General features: G+C 47.8%; 2 protein-coding genes across 5 annotated transcripts in view; both read right to left on the bottom strand.

The window, feature by feature from the left end:
* Cars1 (cysteinyl-tRNA synthetase 1) overlaps positions 1-10,814 on the bottom strand; it is a 41,706-nt gene extending 30,892 nt beyond the window's left edge. For 2 of the 3 annotated variants that reach the window (XM_032891347.1, XM_032891349.1), the window contains exons 1-3: positions 10,714-10,814; positions 4,139-4,387; positions 71-162 (exon numbers count right to left, since the gene is read on the bottom strand). In XM_032891347.1, the coding sequence (XP_032747238.1) occupies positions 71-162; positions 4,139-4,387; positions 10,714-10,738 (366 nt within the window). In that variant the 5' untranslated portion in view covers positions 10,739-10,814. The remainder of the gene's footprint in view (positions 1-70; positions 163-4,138; positions 4,388-10,713) is intronic. The other variant, XM_032891348.1, reaches the window with a different exon arrangement.
* A 6,376-nt stretch (positions 10,815-17,190) lies between these two features.
* Positions 17,191-20,635, bottom strand: part of LOC116893615 (tumor necrosis factor receptor superfamily member 26-like) — a 29,634-nt gene continuing 26,189 nt past the window's right edge. Inside the window, exons 7-8 of one of the 2 annotated variants that reach the window (XM_032895327.1) lie at positions 20,524-20,548; positions 17,219-18,916 (exon numbers count right to left, since the gene is read on the bottom strand). In XM_032895327.1, the coding sequence (XP_032751218.1) occupies positions 18,853-18,916; positions 20,524-20,548 (89 nt within the window). In that variant the 3' untranslated portion in view covers positions 17,219-18,852. Of the gene's footprint in view, positions 18,917-20,523; positions 20,549-20,635 lie in introns of both variants that reach the window. The other variant, XM_032895326.1, reaches the window with a different exon arrangement.

Genomic DNA, 20,635 nt, shown 5'->3' with positions numbered 1-20,635 from the left:
AGCATGGGAGCTATGTGGTTAACAACTATGGTGTGCCCTGCAAGGGCACAGGCCATCCTAACTTTCTTACCTTGTTCCGGGTGAGGCTATTGTATAGGCGGAGCCTGCAGGGCTCAGTCCCTGCTGGAGGGGACCACTGAGGCTGCACTCGCCGGCCTTTACCTGGAGGCAGAAAAGCAGATAGGTCACATGGCAGCATCCTGTAGTACGAGGGTCACCTCTCAACACCAGGGTTGAACAATGGCATTTGTGCTTTTGAGACAAGGTTCTCACTTTGTAGCCCTTGGCTGTTCTGGAACTTCCCATGTACTTCAGGCTGGCCTCAAACTAAGGATCCTCTGGCCTCAACCTTCTCAGTGTTCGGCTTAAAGGCACGTGGTTTGTGATTTTCAGTTTATACTCTGCTGCTGCATCCCAACACACAAGACTTCCAGAGAGACTCATGGCCATGCCACACCCACCACCACCCCTTGGTCATGCTCCCTTCTAACCACACACTGCTGTCCATGCCTCCGGATCTCCATAGGCTCTGACTATGACATGGCAGTAGCACTGTAGCCCTGGCCAACTCCAGCTCTTAGGATCCTTTGCCTGAGCAAGGTAAGAGTCTGTGGACACTTTGGGACACACGGGCCACCTCTAAGTCACCAGGTGCAACAAAAGTCAAGGTAAGAATGCCTCTAGCTCCTCCTTGTCTCTGAGGCTTGGCCTCACAGTTAGACTGACCCTAACCTCTGGATACAAGTCTGTTGCACCCCTGCCCTGATCCTGGTTGGTTCACACTGGTTTGGCCAGCCCCACAACCCACCCTCTTTCTCTCAGGCTGTGCCTGCTCTCTAGGTACTACATGACACAGTCACTCTTTAGCATGTGTCTGAGGCCTGAGGTTTTTTTCCCTGAAGACAGACCTGCTTCTAGAAAAGTTGTCCCTAATCTACATGTCTGGGCACTCTGAGATGTCACAAGGGTGATGCTTCAAGCCTCACAATCTCAGTCCAGAAAAGCTGACTGAAGCACCCACAGTCTGCCCATGCTCTGTTGGATATACCTGCCTTCTTCTTTACTCCTGCTGAGAGGTAGGCCCTATGCTGCTCCCCTATGCAGGTCTATGTATGGATTTCACTGGGCCACCTGTAATGCACCTTGGTGTCCAGTCCATCAGCCCCCCTCACCTCTGCTGAGCACAGGTGGAAGGTCTTGAGCTGACCTGGTCCTGGCCTTCCCTCACCATGGATACTTCTCTTATGTCTGGCCACCTCTGACTCCTGTGCAAAATTGCCTATAAGTGACACACCACCTGAGCAGGTCTACCTGTTGATTCTGCTTTAAGAGTCACAGAGAAATATGTTATGGGTACAGGCCATTTCCAAGCTCCATCCTTGCCCAGATCATACTAGAAAGAATAGAGGAGAGAGACTGGTAATAAACAGGCTCAGGATAAAGGGGAGGACCATCACTGTGTGGGGATAGATGAGGGAGGTGACATCGGTCAGCAGCAAGCAGGAGCTCCTTCCTCCAGGTAAGTGTAGGATCACAGGCGGACACAGGATGGGATGGCAGAAAACCCCAAACCTTCACCAGACGCCAAGCTCAGTCTCGGCTTACTCTGAGCACACCAGTACCTGACCAGAAAACATCTCAGTGTGATGGAGGATTCTGAAACTGTCCTGCCTCAAAAGACTCAGAGGTGACACCAAAAATGGAGGTGTGGCTGGATTCTCACAAGAAGAGACACTACCAAAGGCTGCTGCACTGAAGGCTGCCACACCCCACAGTCAGTGACAGGCTTTAAGCTCATCTGGCAGGGGCACTTTCTGGGTTGAAAAAGGGCACAACAGAGCAAGATACACAACAGCCTGCCTTGCCCAGGCTCTGTGAATCAAGAGGGCACACACAGGTGAGGTTCTTAGGCTCTTCCTGAACCCATAACCCAATGACCCACAACAGTTTCTGCCTTAGTCAGAGTTTCTATTCCTGCGCAAAACATCATGACCAAGAAGCAAGTTGGGGAGGAAAGGGTTTATTCAGCTTACACTTCCATGTCCCTGTTCCACAATGGGCTGGGTCCTCCCACCTTGATCACTAGTTGAGAAATGCCTTACAGCTGGGTCTTATGGAGTCATTTCCTCAACTGGGGCTCCTTTCTCTGTGGTAACTTCAGCTTGTGTCAAGTTGACACACAAAACCAGCCAGTACAGTTCCCCAGATGTAACCAGCCTGTTTAGGTTTCTTCTGAAAGTCCCTCCACACAAGCACATGAAAACAGCCCCCCTCCAGGTCTGGCACCAGTGGTAGCATGGGTCCTGGTACTGAAAGTGTCCTTGGCTACAAACAGACAGCTTTGTAACACAGACAGCTATACTTTGAAAAAAGGATGCAAGACACTGGAGGTCTAAAGATGGAGAAGCTGCTGGGAAGCAACAGCCAGCCTCAAGAGTGTGAGGTAATCAGGTAGCTTGAGCCCCACATCCAGGTAAGTGCTCCCAAGCAAGCTCAAAGCCCTGAGGGCGACAGAGGGAAGGATTGTGGGAAGTGTGGGCTGGCTCCTCGGGAAGAGAACTATGAAGGCTAAAAAGAACATAAACATTTTCCACATGTGAGAGGATACTTTGCTGCTAAGGCTTCAGCTTTGAGGAGGCGAGGGTGGTGAACACAAGAAGTGACATATACAGAGCAGCAAGCAGTAAGAACAGTGGGCTATGTTGTGAGCTTCAAGTGAGAAAGTGTCCTCATTTGGGGAGCATGCTTTAGAAGGCACTCAGGACAGGCAGAATTCTAATCATCATAGCCGGACAGAGGCAGACAGAGCTACTGTCAATCCAGAGACATGGTGCAAACACTGGACTCTGGAGCCTGGGCCTGCCAAATGCCAGTAAACCATTACGGGCAGCCCAGGCCACAGCCTCCTTCTCCCCCAGCCATGCTTTTGCATGTTTTTGCTTAAGGGATCTGACCTAATACATTTTCTTCACAAGATTACATGGTCCTGATGGCCCTGTGGGCAGTTGTGGTGCTAGAGGGAGCAGGATAATCCTGTTAGTGCCGTCCTTGGTCCATCTTCCATTCAACAGCATCCCTCAGAGAAGCCTCAGTAGACAGTGGCTGACTGTAGTGGGAGACTCTTCTCTTCATGGATCATGAGGCAGGCCCCTGAGAAGCAATGCTCTGCTGTGTCCACTGGCACAGGCACTGGTGTGTCTGGTTCTTCCCAGGACCATAAATGAAGTCTAGATGGGTGGCTGTTGAGACCAGAGTCCGTCCCTGATCTCCTTCCTACTGCAATAACTTGGGAGTTGGGGCACAGTGTTCAATCTGACTCCCTGAGACCTTTGGAGAAGACACCTGGTGCTATATCTGGAACAGAGTTGACACCTGGGACACAGTGCTGGACACAGGAAGAGCACAGGTCCAGGGGAGACTTCTTCCCACCTAGGCTGGAGCAAGGTTTTACTTGGGATCTCTAGCAGATCCTTCAACATGCTCCAAGTTCCAACCCAAGCCTGCAAAGCCCCAAGGAGGCCACCAGCAGGGACTTCCATAAGTCAGCACTCAGCCATATGAAGGAGAAGTGTATTACAGCAACAGGAATTTGGGGCTCAAGGGCCTTAGAACACCCACAGAAGGGAGCACTCCCACATGGCCAGGTCAAGATGACAAACCATTTTCGTTCCAAGCTACAGCCTCTCCAGTAGTGCCTCCCCATCCTAACAACTGTGCCCAGGGATACCAGCAGCACCCACAGGCACTGACTGATTTCATCTCAAAGCACAGACAGGAGACTTAGGAGTTTTTTTTTTTGAAAGCTCAATGTCAATGAATACAGCTCTAATATTTAGTGACACTGTACCTGAAGAGAAACAAATGTAACCTATGAGACTAAAGACAAGAACCAAGAGCCACTATCAGCAAAGCATTAGCTAAACCCCAGGACTGGCCTATAGCAGCATCTAGTATAGCCCCGAAGTGGTCCCAAAGGTGTCTGAGCCATGACTTCACCCTACCAGATCCAACAAGCATGGCTTCTGCCCCATGGGAATACTTGGCTGAAATATGGAGGTGAGTCTCCAGCAGGATATCCACTGCCCTGTAGCACCTCATGCCCTTGACCTTGGAGCAGAGGTTCACTGCTGTTACTCACTTGCTTGGAGCCTGCAGGGCTCGTCTCTGCCTTGGGGGCCACCCAGGAGCGCTTCTATGTGCCTGAACCACCGAGCCACGTGGAAGAGCCTTGAGTCAGCGGGAGGGGCAGAGAACTGCCTGAACACGTCCACGTCTGCCTGCGATAGGGAGTACCCCTGGATATAGCTACGCGTGCTGAGGTGTTGGTCCAGGGCCTGCACCCTGGCTGCCTCGTCACTAATGCTCAGAATGGACCTGTAGTCGGCAGCTGCAAAGACAGAGGGCACAGGATGTCAGGTCAGAGGGCAGGCAACCCATGACATCAGGCAGGCAGGCAAGCAGGCTGAAGAACACATATCAGACAAGTGAGTAGGGGAGATGTGACATCAGACAGGCAGGCAAGGGAGCATGGGATAGAGAAACCAAGAGGTCACAGGATGTCAGGCATGCGCAAAGAAGCTGCCAAGGAACAAGGGCCAGATAGCTGTGTTTGTCAAAGCCCTTTCCTGCATGTCAGACATCCAGAGGAGGAAGGACCTCAGGGTGGGCATGCAGAGAAGTGGCTGGCAGGAGGAAGGTAGGGTGACAGTGGAGCAGGTCAGGTTTCCTCCTAGAGCCTTTAGGAAAGGTTTCACATGTATACTGAGGTGGCCTGCAGTGCCGTGAGTGATGTTAATACCAGGGATGGTGTACTTTAAAATGGCTAACTTGGGTCAGGCATTTTGATATACACCTTTAATCTCAGCAGAGGCAGAGGCAGACTGGATCTCTGGGAGATACAGCTCAGAGCACTCACCTAACAAGTATAAGGGAGGCCCAGCATCACAAAATAAAGTAACCAATTAATGAAATGGCTACTTGTAAGCTCAGAGAGGGTAGCAGCTGAAGGAGCCCTCTGCATGACAGCCATGCATAAGCCTGTAGACTGGAACAAACATGGCTTCCAGAAGCGAAATACCATATACATCCTTAGGTTCTCCATACCCACTAAGAGTACTCAGGCCTGCCAGGAGGAACTGTTTTGAGGACATGTGACCCCTCCACTGGGGCACCTGCTACAAAGGGTATAACAGCTACGACTGCTATCACCCATAACCCTAAGAGTGGACAGATTCCAGGCAATGTTCTGCATGAGCTCCAGGAGGATAGAACTCTAAGCTTCTATCATGGCTGGACTTTTACATCATGCCCTAGTTTTATGTCAACTTGGTATAAACTAGTCACTTAGGGAAAGGAATCTCAGTTGGAAACATTCCATCACCAGAATGGCCTAGGAGCAAGTCTGTAGCGCATTTTCTGAATTAGTCCTTGAGAGTCAGTCCATCACGGTGGTGCCATTCCTGGGTAGGTGGTCCTGGGATGTGTAAGAGAGCAGACTGAGCAAGTCATGAGAAACAAGTCACTCACAGTACTCCTCAATGGCCTCAATGGCCTCTGCATCAGCAATTGCCTCTAGGTCCTTGCCCTGTTTTGAGTTCCTACCTTGCTTCCTTCAGCAATACAGAATGATACCTGAGGGTTGAAGAAATAAACCCTTTCTTTCACAGGGTGGTTTCTGGTCATGCCCTTCTAGCACAGCAGTAGAAACCCTAGGACACACTCCAAGCCCTGTATCTTTTCCTTAGTACTCAGCCCTTAGTACACAACTTTAATTCCAAAAAAAGAAAGTAAAGTTGTGTGGCACACACATTGATGAAGCAAAGATTTGACAGAATAGGCTATGTTCAACTCTCACAAGAAGAAAGGGAAGTTACTTAAACGGCAGCATTGAGAATAAAAAGGGAGGAAGCAGTTTTACTAGGAGAGACAGGTGAGGACAGAATCGGCCAGAGAAATGAAAAGAAACCAGAAGATTAGAACAGATTGCCAAAGTTAGTATGAGGATAAGCAGAGCTATTCAGGCAAGGCCAAGAGAAAGAGACAGCAGATTGAATCAGTCAGCTTTGGAAAGGAGTTTGAACCAGAACATCTAAGTTGAACCAGCCAACTAGAGTTCAGAAGGAAGTGGAAAGGGCGATCTTATCCAGCAGTAAGTCTCAGAGGTGGAAAACATTCTAGCCCTAGATTAGATTGTACAGAGGCTAGAAGCTTCCAGGAGTAGGCCTGGGTTAGCAGACTGGGGCAGTAAGCCTTGGGATAACAATTACTACAGGAGAATAAAAGTTACTTGTACAATTCCTGGTTTCGGTTCTCTTTCCTTCTTTAAGCAAAGAGCTTTCAGGACCCTGTTGTGGCTTTGAAGAACAGCTCCTTGTTCCAGCCCCTCAGCCAAGGTGAGGGGGTTAGAACGGGGCCTTCGCTCTACAAAGAGGGCCCTCCAACTGCATTCTCTTGGCACTGCCTCTAGGCCACGTGGGTGAAATTAACAGGACATCTCTTCTCAGACAAAGAGGCTACCCAAGAAGGAAGGCAGCACCTGCCTAGCAGTCCCTGAGCACCATTGCGCCATGCCCAGGAAAACTCCGAACATTTACTTCATCGCTTCTGTTTTCCTCTCTAAGTACCCACGAGGTTCCCCAATGAGAACTGCAATTGCCAGTGTTGGAAAATAGCACTGGGCTGCAGGGCGCTCTGGGAGATGGGCCTAGCCAGCAGGCTAAGCACCTGCCCTCTTCAGAAGGAACCACCCTTAGCATCAGCCTCGTAAAGCCTTGGAGCACTAAGTGCAATTACACTTAACATGCTTTACAAACCTCTGGCTAGAAGCCAGCGCCAGGCTTGCTGCTGTCATTACTGTAATTGCTCCTGCCTTAGAATGACTGTAATCACTGAAGGACTCCAGAGGCTCCCTGAGGAATGTGCCAGACCACAGGATCCCAAAGGCTCTGCCTAGAGCAGCCCAGGTCACTCACTCTGAGGGAACAAAGCCTGGCCAGGTGAGGAGGGGAACTGAGAACGTGTAAGGTGGTCCAACCGGGGCGGTACAGAAACTCCTGGAGGAAATGCCTACAACAGGTCAGCTTTCTCAGGGTAGCTGGTTAAGCCATTCCCCAGCTTGTGACTGCTTGACAACAAAAGAATTCCTCCCAGGCCCAGTCTGCAAACTTGACTTCACCAGGACCCTTCACATATCATGCCCAATCTACTCTGCCACCACTGAAGTGCAGATCTGCAGCTCATCCCCTGAACATACAAAGTGCAGAGCCTTCTGATGGTGGGACTGTCCCAAAAGTGGACAGTAACTGACGCAGCTATGGACTCTTTGCCAGACAGCCACTGAGACTGCACAGAAGCTAGCATTCAGCACAACGAAGAAGCAAGAGTCACTTCCAATGACCCATAGTCCTAATACGTGGAAGGCAGCATCCCGCCTGGCTTTTTCCATCAGCCACACCTGCTCCCAGTGCCTGTCCCTGTCCCGTTTCAAGTGCACTGGAAGAATGCATTTCTTGGAGCAGCCCCCTAAGCTCCCAGAGGGTAAGTAAGCCTGGACTTCATAGGGGGCTATACTGTCACTTGCTCTTGACCGTCTGTCTACTACTGCCACTATTGCTAAGTGTCCCTCAAAGCCGTCACCTTGCAGATGTCCCAACAATACCCACACCTGCAGACTGTTTCCTCCCAGCAAAAGCACCCCTTGGGCCCTCTAGCTGTTCCTGCTTCTGCTTTCCCACGGGGTTCCCATTCTACTGCCACCAGGAGCTGCTACTCAAGGTCCTAGATAACACCCTCATATTCGGCTATTGCCATGAATGACATCCCAGGAACATAAGGTCACAGATGAGCAAATATCTACATCCTTCGAAAAGGTCTGTTTTGCTCTGTTTTCTACTTCCTGTACCTGGCAACTGGAACCAACCCTGTCATTCTAAGAGGTTCAGAAAAAGAGTTGCTGCATGGTGGCTGAAGCGCCTGCACCAAGGGGTACCTGGCCCTGTCTCTAGCTGTGGTAATGGCAGACTGAATCGCCTCACTTCTCTAGTCTTCAGGGTGCTCATCTGCACAGGAAGGGTCACAAGGAACAAGGCGCCATTACAATTGTGCTGGGACTTGTACCGAGACAGACTACACATTAGGTGTGATTATGAAGACTGCGTGGTTAAACTATGAGAAAAATCTGGTATCTGAGATGAGCTCCACCCATCAGAGGTCCTGAAACAAACCTGCTATCCCATACTCTGGGTGACATCGGGCCCCATGTCACCCAGAGCTTTGGCCATCTTCTGAGGAAACAAGGAGAAAGCAGTCACTGAAATGCTGCCACGTTGCAACTCAAGATCATCTCTGCTCTGTGGCTTTCCAGTTCCTGAGTGGTTTTATGGTGTTTGAGACAAGATTCTATGTAGTCCAGGCTGCTCTCAAACTGGTAATCCTCCTGTCTCATCTCCCAGAGTGTAAGAATTACTGATGCATACCCACATAGCTTTGTTGGGTTTGTTGAAAGTTCCCCTAGTCTCTTTTTTCTTCCTTTTTTTTTTTTTGTTAATTTGTTTGAGACAAAGTTTCACTATGTATCTATGGCTGGCCTCCAATTTGCTACAGTAGACCAGGCTGGCCTTGAATTCCCAGAGATCCCATTACCTCGGCCTCTGAAGCACTAAAATTACTCAATGACAGGCACATGCCATCGCACCCACCATCGCCCATTCCTGGATTTTCATGGAGGTTCTGACTCTTGGGGTCATCTTCCCTCAGGACTTGAGATCTCCCTTGTGATCTGCACACCATATATACATTTTTATTTAAGTCAAAGAGGAAGCTAGACATGGTGTTGTGAGACCTGCCATCCCTGCAGGAGCCAGAAGAATCAGGAATTCCAGCCTGGGCTATATGAAACCCTGTCTCATTAGATGGATGGGTGGATGGGTGGGTGGGTGGGTGGGTGGATGGATGGATGGAGTGAGTGAGTCATAGAGTCTCAATTCTGACAGATCTGGTCCTTACTCACCAGGCACTGTTGCAAGTTCTTCCTATGAACTCATTCAATGCCTACACCACCCTCAGAGGCAGGAACCATTTCCTGTATTGTTGTGAGTATGGACACAGTTGTGATCAGAGACCTGTTGGGCAGCTCAGGGTGGAATTGCTGGCCATGCTGCTGTGTTACAGTAGTCTAAGTGGACTTCTAAAAGCTGCTGTTGGTGGTGAAGCAGCTAGAATCTAGGCATGTCAGTTGAGTGGAATACTGGAATACAGAGCCAGGTACCACTGTCACTAGGCACATGCTAAGCAGTCACGTTATCTGGGTACTCAGGTAATCAGAACCACTTACCAGGGACTCAGCAAGGCCACAGGGACCACAGAGCACCACAGGATGCCTGAGAAATCTTGGTGTACCCTACACTGCAGACAGATAACTGAGAAGTCAGAACTCACATCTAATTTCTGCCTGCCTCACAGAGACTAAAACCTACATCAAGCATTCTGCCTTTGAAGACTTGCTTCTGACCTTTCAGGATCTGGGCCAAGGCCTCTGTTCTTTCTAGAACCCACTTGCTAAAAAGACAGTGAGAAAAGACACTGCTCCTCAGAGATCTGCCAAAGCCCAGGTCTACCCCGGGGTGACATAAGTGACTGCCTTCTAAGGGATTCTCCCAATTGGCAATAAAGTAGATGGCCAATGATGCTCTGACAGTGATGCTCTGACTGGACAGGGCCCTGTGGTGACTGCTGACCACACTGGAGATTAAAGCCTTCATAAAACCCCAAGCTCTTTCATGTATGTGTACATGGAGTCCCTACTTCCTCTGCCCTACTTCCCTAAGTACCAACCTCATGTGCCCTTCCACCCACCTGCTTGGGCAGAAGACCAAAATAATCTTTGGGCCTTTGCCTCACCCCCAAAGTCCAGCCAGGGCAGGAGGGGGAGTGGTGAGGTCTCATGCAGTCACCAGCTGGAGACACACTATTTGGTCCAGGACCATCTCTCCTACTGCTGAGTATCCAAGGAGACTTTAGCCTTAACCCAATTAAGAAATTGAAGTTGAGGACGGGATGAGCTTACAAAACAGTCAGGTCCCATCAAGCAATATTCTAGTTTCAGGGGGTCATGGCAACCTACCCCCAGGTCCTGGCCTGTCACTGTCCACTGAGACACTGGCCATCCCCAAGGCTTTGGTTTGGCACTGCCCCCTTGGGCAACAGTTGTCCCCACAGTCTTACCTGAAGACTTTTTAATCCCAGAGCCCCTGGCCTCCTGGATTCTACCTACCTGAGGATCCGTCTTTGCCCACTCCAGCCACTGCCAAATCCAGATCTCTAGCCTGCCACTGCTCACCTGGGCATGAACTGTTCCTAGAGCCCTGACTTAGCCACTGCCCAGCCAAACAGCCTCCACTCTAGAGCCCTAACTGGTCACTTCCCGTCCAGGGATCGTCTGCCCAACAGTCTTTGCCTGCCACTGCCCATTTGGGCCATTGCTATCTTCAGATCACTGGTCTGGGCACTGCCCACTTAGTCCATGGCTGTCTCCACAGACCCGAGCTGGACTTGTGTCCCTGGCCCATGCTGCCCTCCACCCCAGCCTCGCTTGGCATTACCCACTCGTTCCACTGCTGTCGCCACAGCACCGGCCTGGGCACTGCCTCTTTGGATCATGCTGCCCACACAGCCCAGGCTGTCCCCAGAGCCCCACAGTCACCCCGCAAATCTCACCCTGCTCCGCGGAGGAACCTGCCATCACTGGGAATCAAGACCCGCGTCTGCCGCCACAGACGCTTTCCAGAATCTGATGCAACCGCGGCGCCGGAAGTCCTACCCAAGCAGTCCTCTTCCGGCAAGTCCAGTAGCTAGGCAACTGCGAACTGACGCCGGCGTGGGGAACGATGGGAGAATACTCTAGTTCAGGCTGGCGCGGAACTTAAATGAGAAGCGTAGACCCGGGGTGCTGAAAAGGGCTGGGAGGGGCGGGGCGAAACGAGGGAATGGGAGGGACGAGGAGAAGCCAGTAGAAATTAAGGAAATGCAAGGAAGGGGCGGGTCAAGGGACTCAGAGGGGAGGGATAGGGTAAAGAAGACGCCCAGTAAACAGGCTGGTCCTGTTGTACACTCTCCTAAATCCTTTTCTTTCCTGTGTGTATGATATCGCCTCCCAAGACCAAGAGGGAGGCTCGTGAGAAAAAAATGAAAAGTATTATTTTAAAAACATAGCCAGCTACATGGTAAGACCCTGTCTCTCTCTCTCTCTCTCTCGCTCTCTTTTTTTTTTTTTTACAAAGCTCTATTTTGAGGTTGGAAGACAGTTCGGTTAAGAGCATGGCTACCCTTCTTGAGGACACAGGTTCGATTTCTAGCAATCAAAACTGCTCCAGTGCCAGGGGATCCTAACCCACTTTTGGCCTTTGTGGGCTTTGCATGCTTGTGGTGGAAGTAAATAAATAAATAAATAAATAGTGTTTATATATTTATATTATAAATTATACAAAATATATACATATAAATTATATATGTATGTATGCAAGGAAATAAATACAATGAAAATACCCCCCCCCCAAAATCATATATGCGTGGCAACCGTGGAAACCAGGAACTCAGGAGGGAGAAACAGGCAGTTCCCTTCCCAGGTCAGCCATGGATGGCTACATAAGGAGACTCTGTCTCAATATAAACAAACAGCGAACAACTGATACACAGTAATATATATTGTTTGGTTTTGGACGCCAGGACAAGGGACTGAGGTGCAAATTTTACATATCAAAGCAGACCTGGCCTCCAGGTTCTCCCAGCATCCCTCAGTTCCTACCCAGCAAACTCTTGCCCTCAACCCCGAACTATCCACCTCAGCGGCTGGGCTGCCCTTCCCCCAGGAGGCTCTTCCCTATATAATCCAAAAGTTTTGGTCTTCCTCATCTTTCCTTCTCCTTGTCTTCTCTCTCTGTGCTCCTTCCCTTTCTCTTTTTTCTCTCCTCCTTTGCTATGGTGGTTTCCCTGGCCTCTGTTCTTGGGGCCAGTGAACTCGCCTGTCCAAGAGTAGCTTCCTAATAAACGCGCCTGTTGTTTAAATATTGGCCCGCGCCTGAATAAAGCACACCAAGCCAACAGAGTTCCACATGGAGAGATTTAATGGGAGAACAAGACAAGGGGAAGGGATGAGAGAAAGAAGAGAAAAGAAAGAGGGGGCAAAAAATGCGTTTTATTTGAAATATAACATAACTGCTCCCAGGTGAAGTTGGGAACTAAGCCAAAGATATACTGGGAATGTATGGTCGTTGTCGTGGCAACAGTGACCAAATGGTGTCCCTGATGGAGGTGAAAGTAATTCCTGATACCAACACTGCCTATATATAGTCTAATCTGGTTTGAATTGGCTCATTTCACAGGCAGCAGAGAAATAACCTTTCACATAGGTCTTAGACTTTTACTGCTGTGAAGAGACACCATGACCACATAAGACAACTCTTTTTAAAAAAAAATATTTGGGGTTGGGGATTTAGCTCAGTGGTAGAGCGCTTGCCTAGCAAGCGCAAGGCCCTGGGTTCGGTCCCCAGCTCCGAAAAAAAGGAAAAAAAATATTTATTTTATGTATTTGAGTACACAGTTGCTGTCTTCAGACACACCAGAAGAGGGCATTGGATTCCATTACAGATGGTTGTGAGCCACCATGTGGTTGCTGGGATTTGAATTCAGGACCTCTGGGAGAGCAGTCAGTGCTCTTAACCACTGAGCCATCTCTCCAGCCCCAAGACAGCTCTTATAAGGACAATGTTTAATTGTGACTGGCTTACAGGTTCAGAGGTTCAGTCCATTATTATTTGGGGTTTTTTTTTTTGTTTTGTTTTGTTTTTTTGTTTTTTTCTCGGAGCTGAGGACCGAACCCAGGGCTTTGCGTTTTCTAGGCAAGCGCTCTACCACTGAGCTAAATCCCCAACCCCTAGTCCATTATTATTAAGGCAGGAGCTGACAGTTTGACCCCTTCAGCTGAAGGCTGCTAGGAGAAGACTGGCTTCCAGGCAGTTAGGATGAGGGTATTAAAGCCCAAACCCACACTGACACACCTACTCCAACAAGGCCACATCTCCTAATCTCCCCGAGCCAAGTATATACAAACCATCACATTAAATTGATTAGAATATATATTGGTAATTTCTCAACTTTTTCAAAAAGTATTACATTTTACTGCCAGTACTCTATTTTCTTTTTAAAGTTTTTGAGATTTATTTTTATTTTATGTGTAGGGATGTTTTGCCAGCATGTACATCTGTTCAGTACCTGAGGAGGCCAGCAGAGGGCAACAGACCCCTAACAACTGAAGTAGAGAGACCAGTAGTTGTGAGCTGCAGTGTGGGTGCTGGGTAAGAAACCCAGGTCCACTGAAAGAGCAGCCAAGCTCTTAACTGCTGAGCTGTGTCTCCAGCCCTATAACAGCAGTACTTTAAAAAGTAAAGCCCAGCGTGTAACAGGGCCCCAGACCTTAGCACAAATGACTCCATGATGGAAGCACCACTTAGGCTGTAAAACGAAGCAAGTACCACCTGCCAAAACTAAAACAAGGACCTAACGTGTCCAAGTCCATACAATTTGGGGACAGTCTCTAAATGTACTTGCCTTGCTTATGACGTCTGTAGTTCTGCTTCTGTCTAACTGTTCTTGTTAACTGAAGTACGTCAACCCCAAACCTGATTTTTGTGCTTAAAAGCTGACCCTGAGAAAGACTCAGTGCTCTATTGGGATCCTGAACACCCAGTGTAGTTGCTGGCCAACTAATAAGATTCTCTATCGTCTTAATCCCATGTCTAAGCAGTCCTCTCTGGTGAATCCCACAAAAGAGAGCAGGATGGTGGCACATGCTTGCAATCCTAGCAGTTGGGAAACTGGGGGAGGACGACTACCACAAATTTGAAGGCAACCTAGGCTGTATAGTTTCAGGCTAGCATGGGCTAAGAGTGAAACCCTGTTTTACAAATTAAAAATAAAACGAAAAACCAAAAAGCAACTACCAACAACAACAAAAAGAACCCGTGACTTTTGACAGGGAAAATGGTCGGGAACACCTACAACCCCAGAGATTGAGACAGGAGACTTAGGAATTTAAGATCATCCCCTGGGGCTGGAGAGAGGATAGCTCGGCGGTTAAGAGCACAGATTACTCTTCCAGAGGTCCTGAGCTCAACTCCCAGCAACCACACGGTGGCTCATAACCATCCATATGGGGTCCGATGCCCTCTTCTGGTGTGTCTGAAGACAGCTACAGTACACTCGTATAAATAAAATAAAACAAATCTTAAAAAAAAAATCTCAATTATAAGTGAATTTCATGCCAGTAGGGACTATATGAGATCCTGTCTTTAAAAAAATGACTAAAATTACCAAGGTACATATTGATAAATGATACAACTTTGGGTGAAAGAATGTCAGTCACGTATATGATACTATAAGAAATATTAAATGTTAGTCTTTTCTGTCAAACAGTGTAAAACTAAAACTTTTGTTTAGGATAAAATATTCCAGTCTTTTTATCTCTTCCACCTTATAAAAAAATCTTTACGCAAACGTATTAATCCCCTCCACACACTCACACACATAGGCCCAGTTGCATTCTTGGGAGGTACATGAATTAAGTCGCTGATTCCTTACCAATTTCCTTCATTTCCTTAGCACTGTAAAAAAAGTTTTAGACTTATTTTGTGTTTTGCCTGGACGTTTGTATGTATACCATAAGTATGCCCAGTACAACAGAGGTCAGAAGAGAGCATCAGATCCCCTAGTGCTGGGACTTGAACCCAGGTCCTGGGCAAGAGCAACAAATGCTCTCAACTTCTCGGTCATGAGGCAACTCTATAGCCCCACCTTTGCACCTTAAAAAAACCCCAGACAATGGGGAAAGTCTCAGCCATCCCCTGTGTTAAAATAAGAACTGAGAAAACCTCCTTTCCCTGCATGCTTGCTGTTTTCCCTCCGTGTGCCCTAAGGTCAGAGGTAAAGTTTCACTCTCACTGGAGTGCTGGTCTCTTTTCAACCCTGAACTTATTCCTAATACTACCAATAATTTTAAAAGCATAAGGCATGGTGTTGGGGATTTAGCTCAGTGGTAGAGCGCTTGCCTAGCAAGCACGAGGCCCTGGGTTCGGTCCCCAGCTCCAAAAAAAAGGAAACAAAAAAACACAAGGCATGAAGCTACAGGTGATGGTCACATACCTGTAATCCCAGCCCTTTGGAGGCTGAGGCAGGAGAATGACTAGCTATACAGACAGCCTGTAAAGCTTTCATCGAGGGCAAATCTAAACTCAAAGGCCATCTGTGATTCAGTTGATCTCCCTTGGGTGTTTTTAAGTCTCTCCTGAACGGAAACCACTGTAGACTGATTTTCCAAAAGGAAATGCCTTTTGCTGTACCATTTTGGGAAAGTGTGTTCACAGGGAGCTCTGACCACTTTTGACCTCTAAGGTTCTAGATAAGGCTGGACACTTCCAGTAACCCAGTAACCCATCTCAGCCTTTTAATATACTGAAGTGTAAAATATAGTTCTCTTTTCCACATATAAGGAACCCAGAGAATCCATGTGTCTCTCTTCGTATCAGGAACTCCAAGCTTTAGGTTTTGTTGTGGTGGCTTCCACAGAGCACTGTGTGTCTGAGGCTTGGATGGCACAGATAGGCAACCTGGGCAAAGAGTTAGATCGTGTGTGCAAACCAAGCCCCTGGGGCTGGAACGATGCCTCAGCCATTAGAGCATATGCTGTTCTTTCCGAGCACCAGAGTTCAGTTCCCAGCTCACAATTGCCCTTTAACTCTAGTTTATAGGGGATCTGACTACTCTGGCCTCCAAGGGCACCTGCATTCATTTGGATAAGCCCACAGACACACAGACACACACACACACACACAGATGTACATTAATAAATATGATATTAAAACAGCAGCCAAATGTAGTGGTACACACTATTAATAGGCACCTACCTAGAGTCCAGCCAGGGTTACAGAGTGCAATCCTGTCTCCAAAAACAAAAGGGAAGAAAGAAAAAAGTATCTGGCTGTGGTGAATGTCTGGCTGTGGTATACACCTTTAATCCCAGTACTCTGGAGGTAGGAGCAGGCAACCCCCAAATTTGAGGCCAGCCTGGTCTACAGAATGAGTTCCAGGACAGCCAGGAGCACACAGAGAAACCCTATCTCAAAACAAAGGCAAAAAACTGAAACAAACAAAAGACCTGTTGGATATGATGGTGTACATCTTTAACCCCAGCACTCAAGAAGCAGAGGAAGGCAGCTCTCTGTGAGTTCCAGGCCAGCCTGGTCTACAGAGTAAGATCCAGTCTTGGGGCTGGTGGGGGGGGGGAGACACTTGACAAAAGCAGGAAAGGTGTGTTTTGACTCACAGTTCATTCACCCCTTGATTAACTGGAGCTAGACATTTCCTGAGAGGTATGCCTGTAGTCACTTCCTGGGAGACTCTCGATCACGTCGTACTGAAAACCAGAATTAACCATCACGGGGCTAGAGAGATGACTCAGTGGAACCTGGGTTCAATTATCCATGTAGCTTATAACTGTCCATGATTCCAGTTCCAGAGTTTCCAAGGCCCTCTTACGGCTTCCATGGGCACCAGGCATGGATTGGTACACGGGCAAAGGCAGGGCAAAACCCCTTGTCCTGGCTAGTTGGTTGTTTTGTTTTGTCAAATTGCCAAAAGCTTGAGGTATCTGAATATTTCAACCATAGTTGAAAAATTGCCTCCTATAGACAGGCCTGTGGGGCCTTTTTTTTTTTGGAGACTGAGTCTCTCTATGTAGCCTTGGCTGTCCTGGACCTTATATGTAGACCAGAATGACCTGGAACTCATATGGATAGGCCTGCTTTCTACTTGGGGATTAAAGGTATGTGCCACACCCGGCTACATTTTGTTGAAAAATATGACTGATGTGGGAGGGCCCAGCCCACTGTGGGTGGGATCACCCCCTGTGCAGATGGTTCGGGGTATGTAAGAAAGTAGACTGAGAAAGTCAGTTTGGCCAGTAAGGTAGCCTTTCTCCATGGCCTCTGCTTCCGTTCCAGACTCTAGGTTCCTGCTTGAGTTCCTGCCCTGACTTTACTTCATGGTGGACTACAAGGTGTAAGATGAGACAAACTCTTTCTCCCAAGCTGCTTTTGATCTTGGTGTCTGTCACGGCAATAGACTAAAACACATCCACACATATCAAATAAAATATTTTTTTTTAATTTAAAGAATTAACCATCACATTATGTCAAGAAAAAGGAAATGACCAAAACATATACTGTGATATTGTACAACTTTGGGCAGAGGCACTACCTTGGCAGCATTAGCATTTCAAAAAACTTAAAGCCCATAAGCAGGTCTTGGGCACTGTCACTGACTCCAGTCCTGAAGTAGAGATGAAAATAGCTTTCAAAGGGAATTAGAAATACTTTATCCTGGTCCCAAATTTCAGTGTCTATGGCCCTAGAAACGGGTTTAGCTATCCCAATTTCATGGCTCCATGGAGTTTTGTAGACTAGAACAAAACATTATAAAGTAAGGCACTCTTCAGACACATTCGTGGAAGAGTTAAGAGTTAAGGCACAGTCGTAATCAGCTACAGCTTCAAGTGCATGACAGCATTCACAGTACTTGGACTGGTGCAGAATAGAGTTCTATCAACGGAATAATTCTATAGTGTTGTTGTCGTGATTGTTATTGTTTTTATCTGTTGTCAGGATGTTTGGGGATCTCTGCAAACACCAAGGTCGGCAGAGTAATGATCCAATTGAGGCAAAAAGGAAATCCAGTTCAACACGACTTTGCCTGTGCTAGTCCAAACTTCTGGAGTCTGACCACAGCTGTTTACTTTAGCTATATTTGAGCACAGCACAATTTTGGGAGAAAGTTTTTTGATGATAATCAACTCGATCACTTGTGTACAATAAAACTTAAGACGTGTTCACATTGACACACTTCACAAGGCACTTACGGCCCCTTCAATAAAGATGGGTTCTGTTAGCTGGGTGGTGCTGGTGCCCACCTTCAATCCCAGCCGGGTGGCGATGGCATATGCCTTTAATGCTAGCACTCGGGAGGTAAAAACAGGCGGATCTCTGTGAGTTGCAGGCCAGCCTGGTCTACAAAGGGAGATCCAGGGCAGCCGTGGCTACACAGAGAAACCCTATCTTGAAACACAAGAACAAAATAAAAATAATAATAAGTTAATCAATTAACATATGTAAACATAGCTTCTGAGAAACTCTTATTCACACCTATACCTTCTTACTATATTTGACTAAAACTAGTTCTTAAGATGCCTGGGGAATAGAGAACCTAAAAACACAGACACTAATCCCAATGCCTGGTGTCCCAAAGTCCACAGTTGCTCAGGCTGGCCCACCAGGGTGGGTTTGTTATGAACTTATGTGTATAACAAAGCACCTTGTCTGAGTCACACCCTGATGTGGGCTCAAAGGACAATATTTTGGGTCCTCCCATCCTTGGCTTCTAGGAAGACATTCTGAGAACCAGGAGCCCAAACTCGTTCTAGCTTACAAGTTCACAGCACAAAGCCTCATATCTCTGAGGCCAGTCATGGCAGGCTTCAAGGAGGGAAGCCCTCTAGCTGCACAGAGAACTGTCAGCTTCACAAGAGAGAAAGGCATGCCATGTGCCATGGGAAGGAAGGGTATCGGCTCCAAAGGAATGTTAGTCCTGTACCAAAAGACTCTGTCTTGAGGGCAAGACAAACACGAGCTTTAGCAGCTAAATTGTCACAGTTTCCGAAAGGTCTCTCTCAAGTTTAGAAACAATAGTGTTGAGCTGTCGTTGTTCATTGAGTCCTTAACCTTCCGTGCACCTCAGGTATTTCAACTTCTTTCAATCCGGTGAGCTTCGGGAATGCCATCTGCTTACCTTCCAGGACTCTATAGCATAGTGGAGGCTGGGGAAACAAACAACAACAACAATAATGCATGCACACATACAACCAAGGGTCTATTTATATCTCTCAAACGCTCTGGAGGAAAGCTGCAGCGGTCCTGTGATTCGGCTTCTCAGGAGAGGAGAGGCTCTTTGTGTCCCCAAGTAATCCCCAGTGGTCAGGAGACCCAGGTTGGGACAGGGCCACTCAAGACCGTCACTAACCTACTAATCTATTACTCAGGTGGCAGAAAGCCAAGTCTTCCTTCTGAAAGGAACTTCTGCTCTCTTGTAGGAAGGCCAGAGGCTCTGGATGAATAGTTTATGGAGGTTAACCCTGCCCTTCCCTTACCCTAATGAGGCCTCCAGCATTCAGGGTAGTGCCTGGCGAAGTGGTTAGCTCCGCCCAAGACTCATTGAGAAGATGAGATGTGACATCAGGGCATGACCAGATAGATCCTGGGACAAGCCTATCCTGAGGTGATCCATGGTTTCCAAAAGATAAACCCTTGACCTGGCCTGTTGCCTTCAACTAGGATCTTAGTTGGATAGATTTTTAATAGGTGAGGACATGCTCCAAGGACTGGTCAGGCAGAGAGAGGGCCATCTGAAGATGTTGGCACACTAGTTTAGGCAGCCTCAAACCAAGCACTGACAGTTCCCAGAAGCTGAAAAGGCAGGAGGGACCCTCATCCACTCAGAGACCTAGCTGTAGGCACACCTTAAGTTTAGACTTCTAGCCACTAGAATGATGAGACAGTATATCCCTGAGGGGCTGACCCCCACTTTGCGGTCATCTGTTATGACATCTCAAGGCACTCTTTATAAAGATAAGACACCTCCCTTTGATTTTCTGTGCCTCAATTTCTACTCTGTCTAAACCACTGGAACTTTTGGTCTCCTCCCAGAGCAGACTTCCACTTCCATAAAGTAGATACAAGCGCAGGTGGGGAGGCCTAGGCAGCTGCACCTCTCTGCTTTCTGGAACTGCGTTGCCACCCTAACAAGACCTGAGCCCTCAGCAATGGGAGGGTCAGGAGCCACCATCATGAATTTCTAGGAAAAGACGACAGGCATAGCACCCACAATGACCGGGAAACTAGGTGTGTAGTAGTACTTAAGGTGAAGGAAGAACCAGGAGCTCTTGGTCAGCCTTCGTGTTAATAGCACTGGCTGCTTATCCAGCTCCCAACATCCAGAGGGCAGCTCAGTAACTCCAGTTCCAAGGGATCCACCCACTGCACAGACATACAAATAGGTGTGGGTGGGGGAACCTCATGCATATACTTTTCGAAACAAACTTTTTTAAAAAAAAAAACATTTAAGATCAGGGCTAGAGAGATGGCTCAGTGGTTAAGAGCACTGATTGCTCTTCCAGAGGTCCTGAGTTCAATTCCCAGCAACCACATGGTGGCTCACAACCATCTGTAATTGGATCCCATGCCCTCTTCTGGTATCTGAAGAAAGCAACAGCGTACTCATATAAATAAAATAAATCCATTTCATATATACACATATGAAAATTTAAAAAAAATTTTAAGGTCATTTGCTTTATAGCAAGCCTGAGGCTAGCCTGGACTATATGAGATTCTGTTCACTCCTCCCCACAAAAAAGAATTCCCAGCATACTATTTCCAGAGCTGAATCATCTCTCCTGGATCTAGAAAAAAAGATACACACAGTGATTTTAGACTCACTGGTGCAGTAGCTTTCTCAAGGGAGAGGAAATGTCTTGAACTCA

Source organism: Rattus rattus, chromosome 2 (assembly GCF_011064425.1).
Source record: "Rattus rattus isolate New Zealand chromosome 2, Rrattus_CSIRO_v1, whole genome shotgun sequence".
Classification (NCBI taxonomy): domain Eukaryota; kingdom Metazoa; phylum Chordata; class Mammalia; order Rodentia; family Muridae; genus Rattus; species Rattus rattus.
Note: the sequence above shows the minus strand (reverse complement) of the source record. Positions and strands in the feature narration are given on the sequence as shown.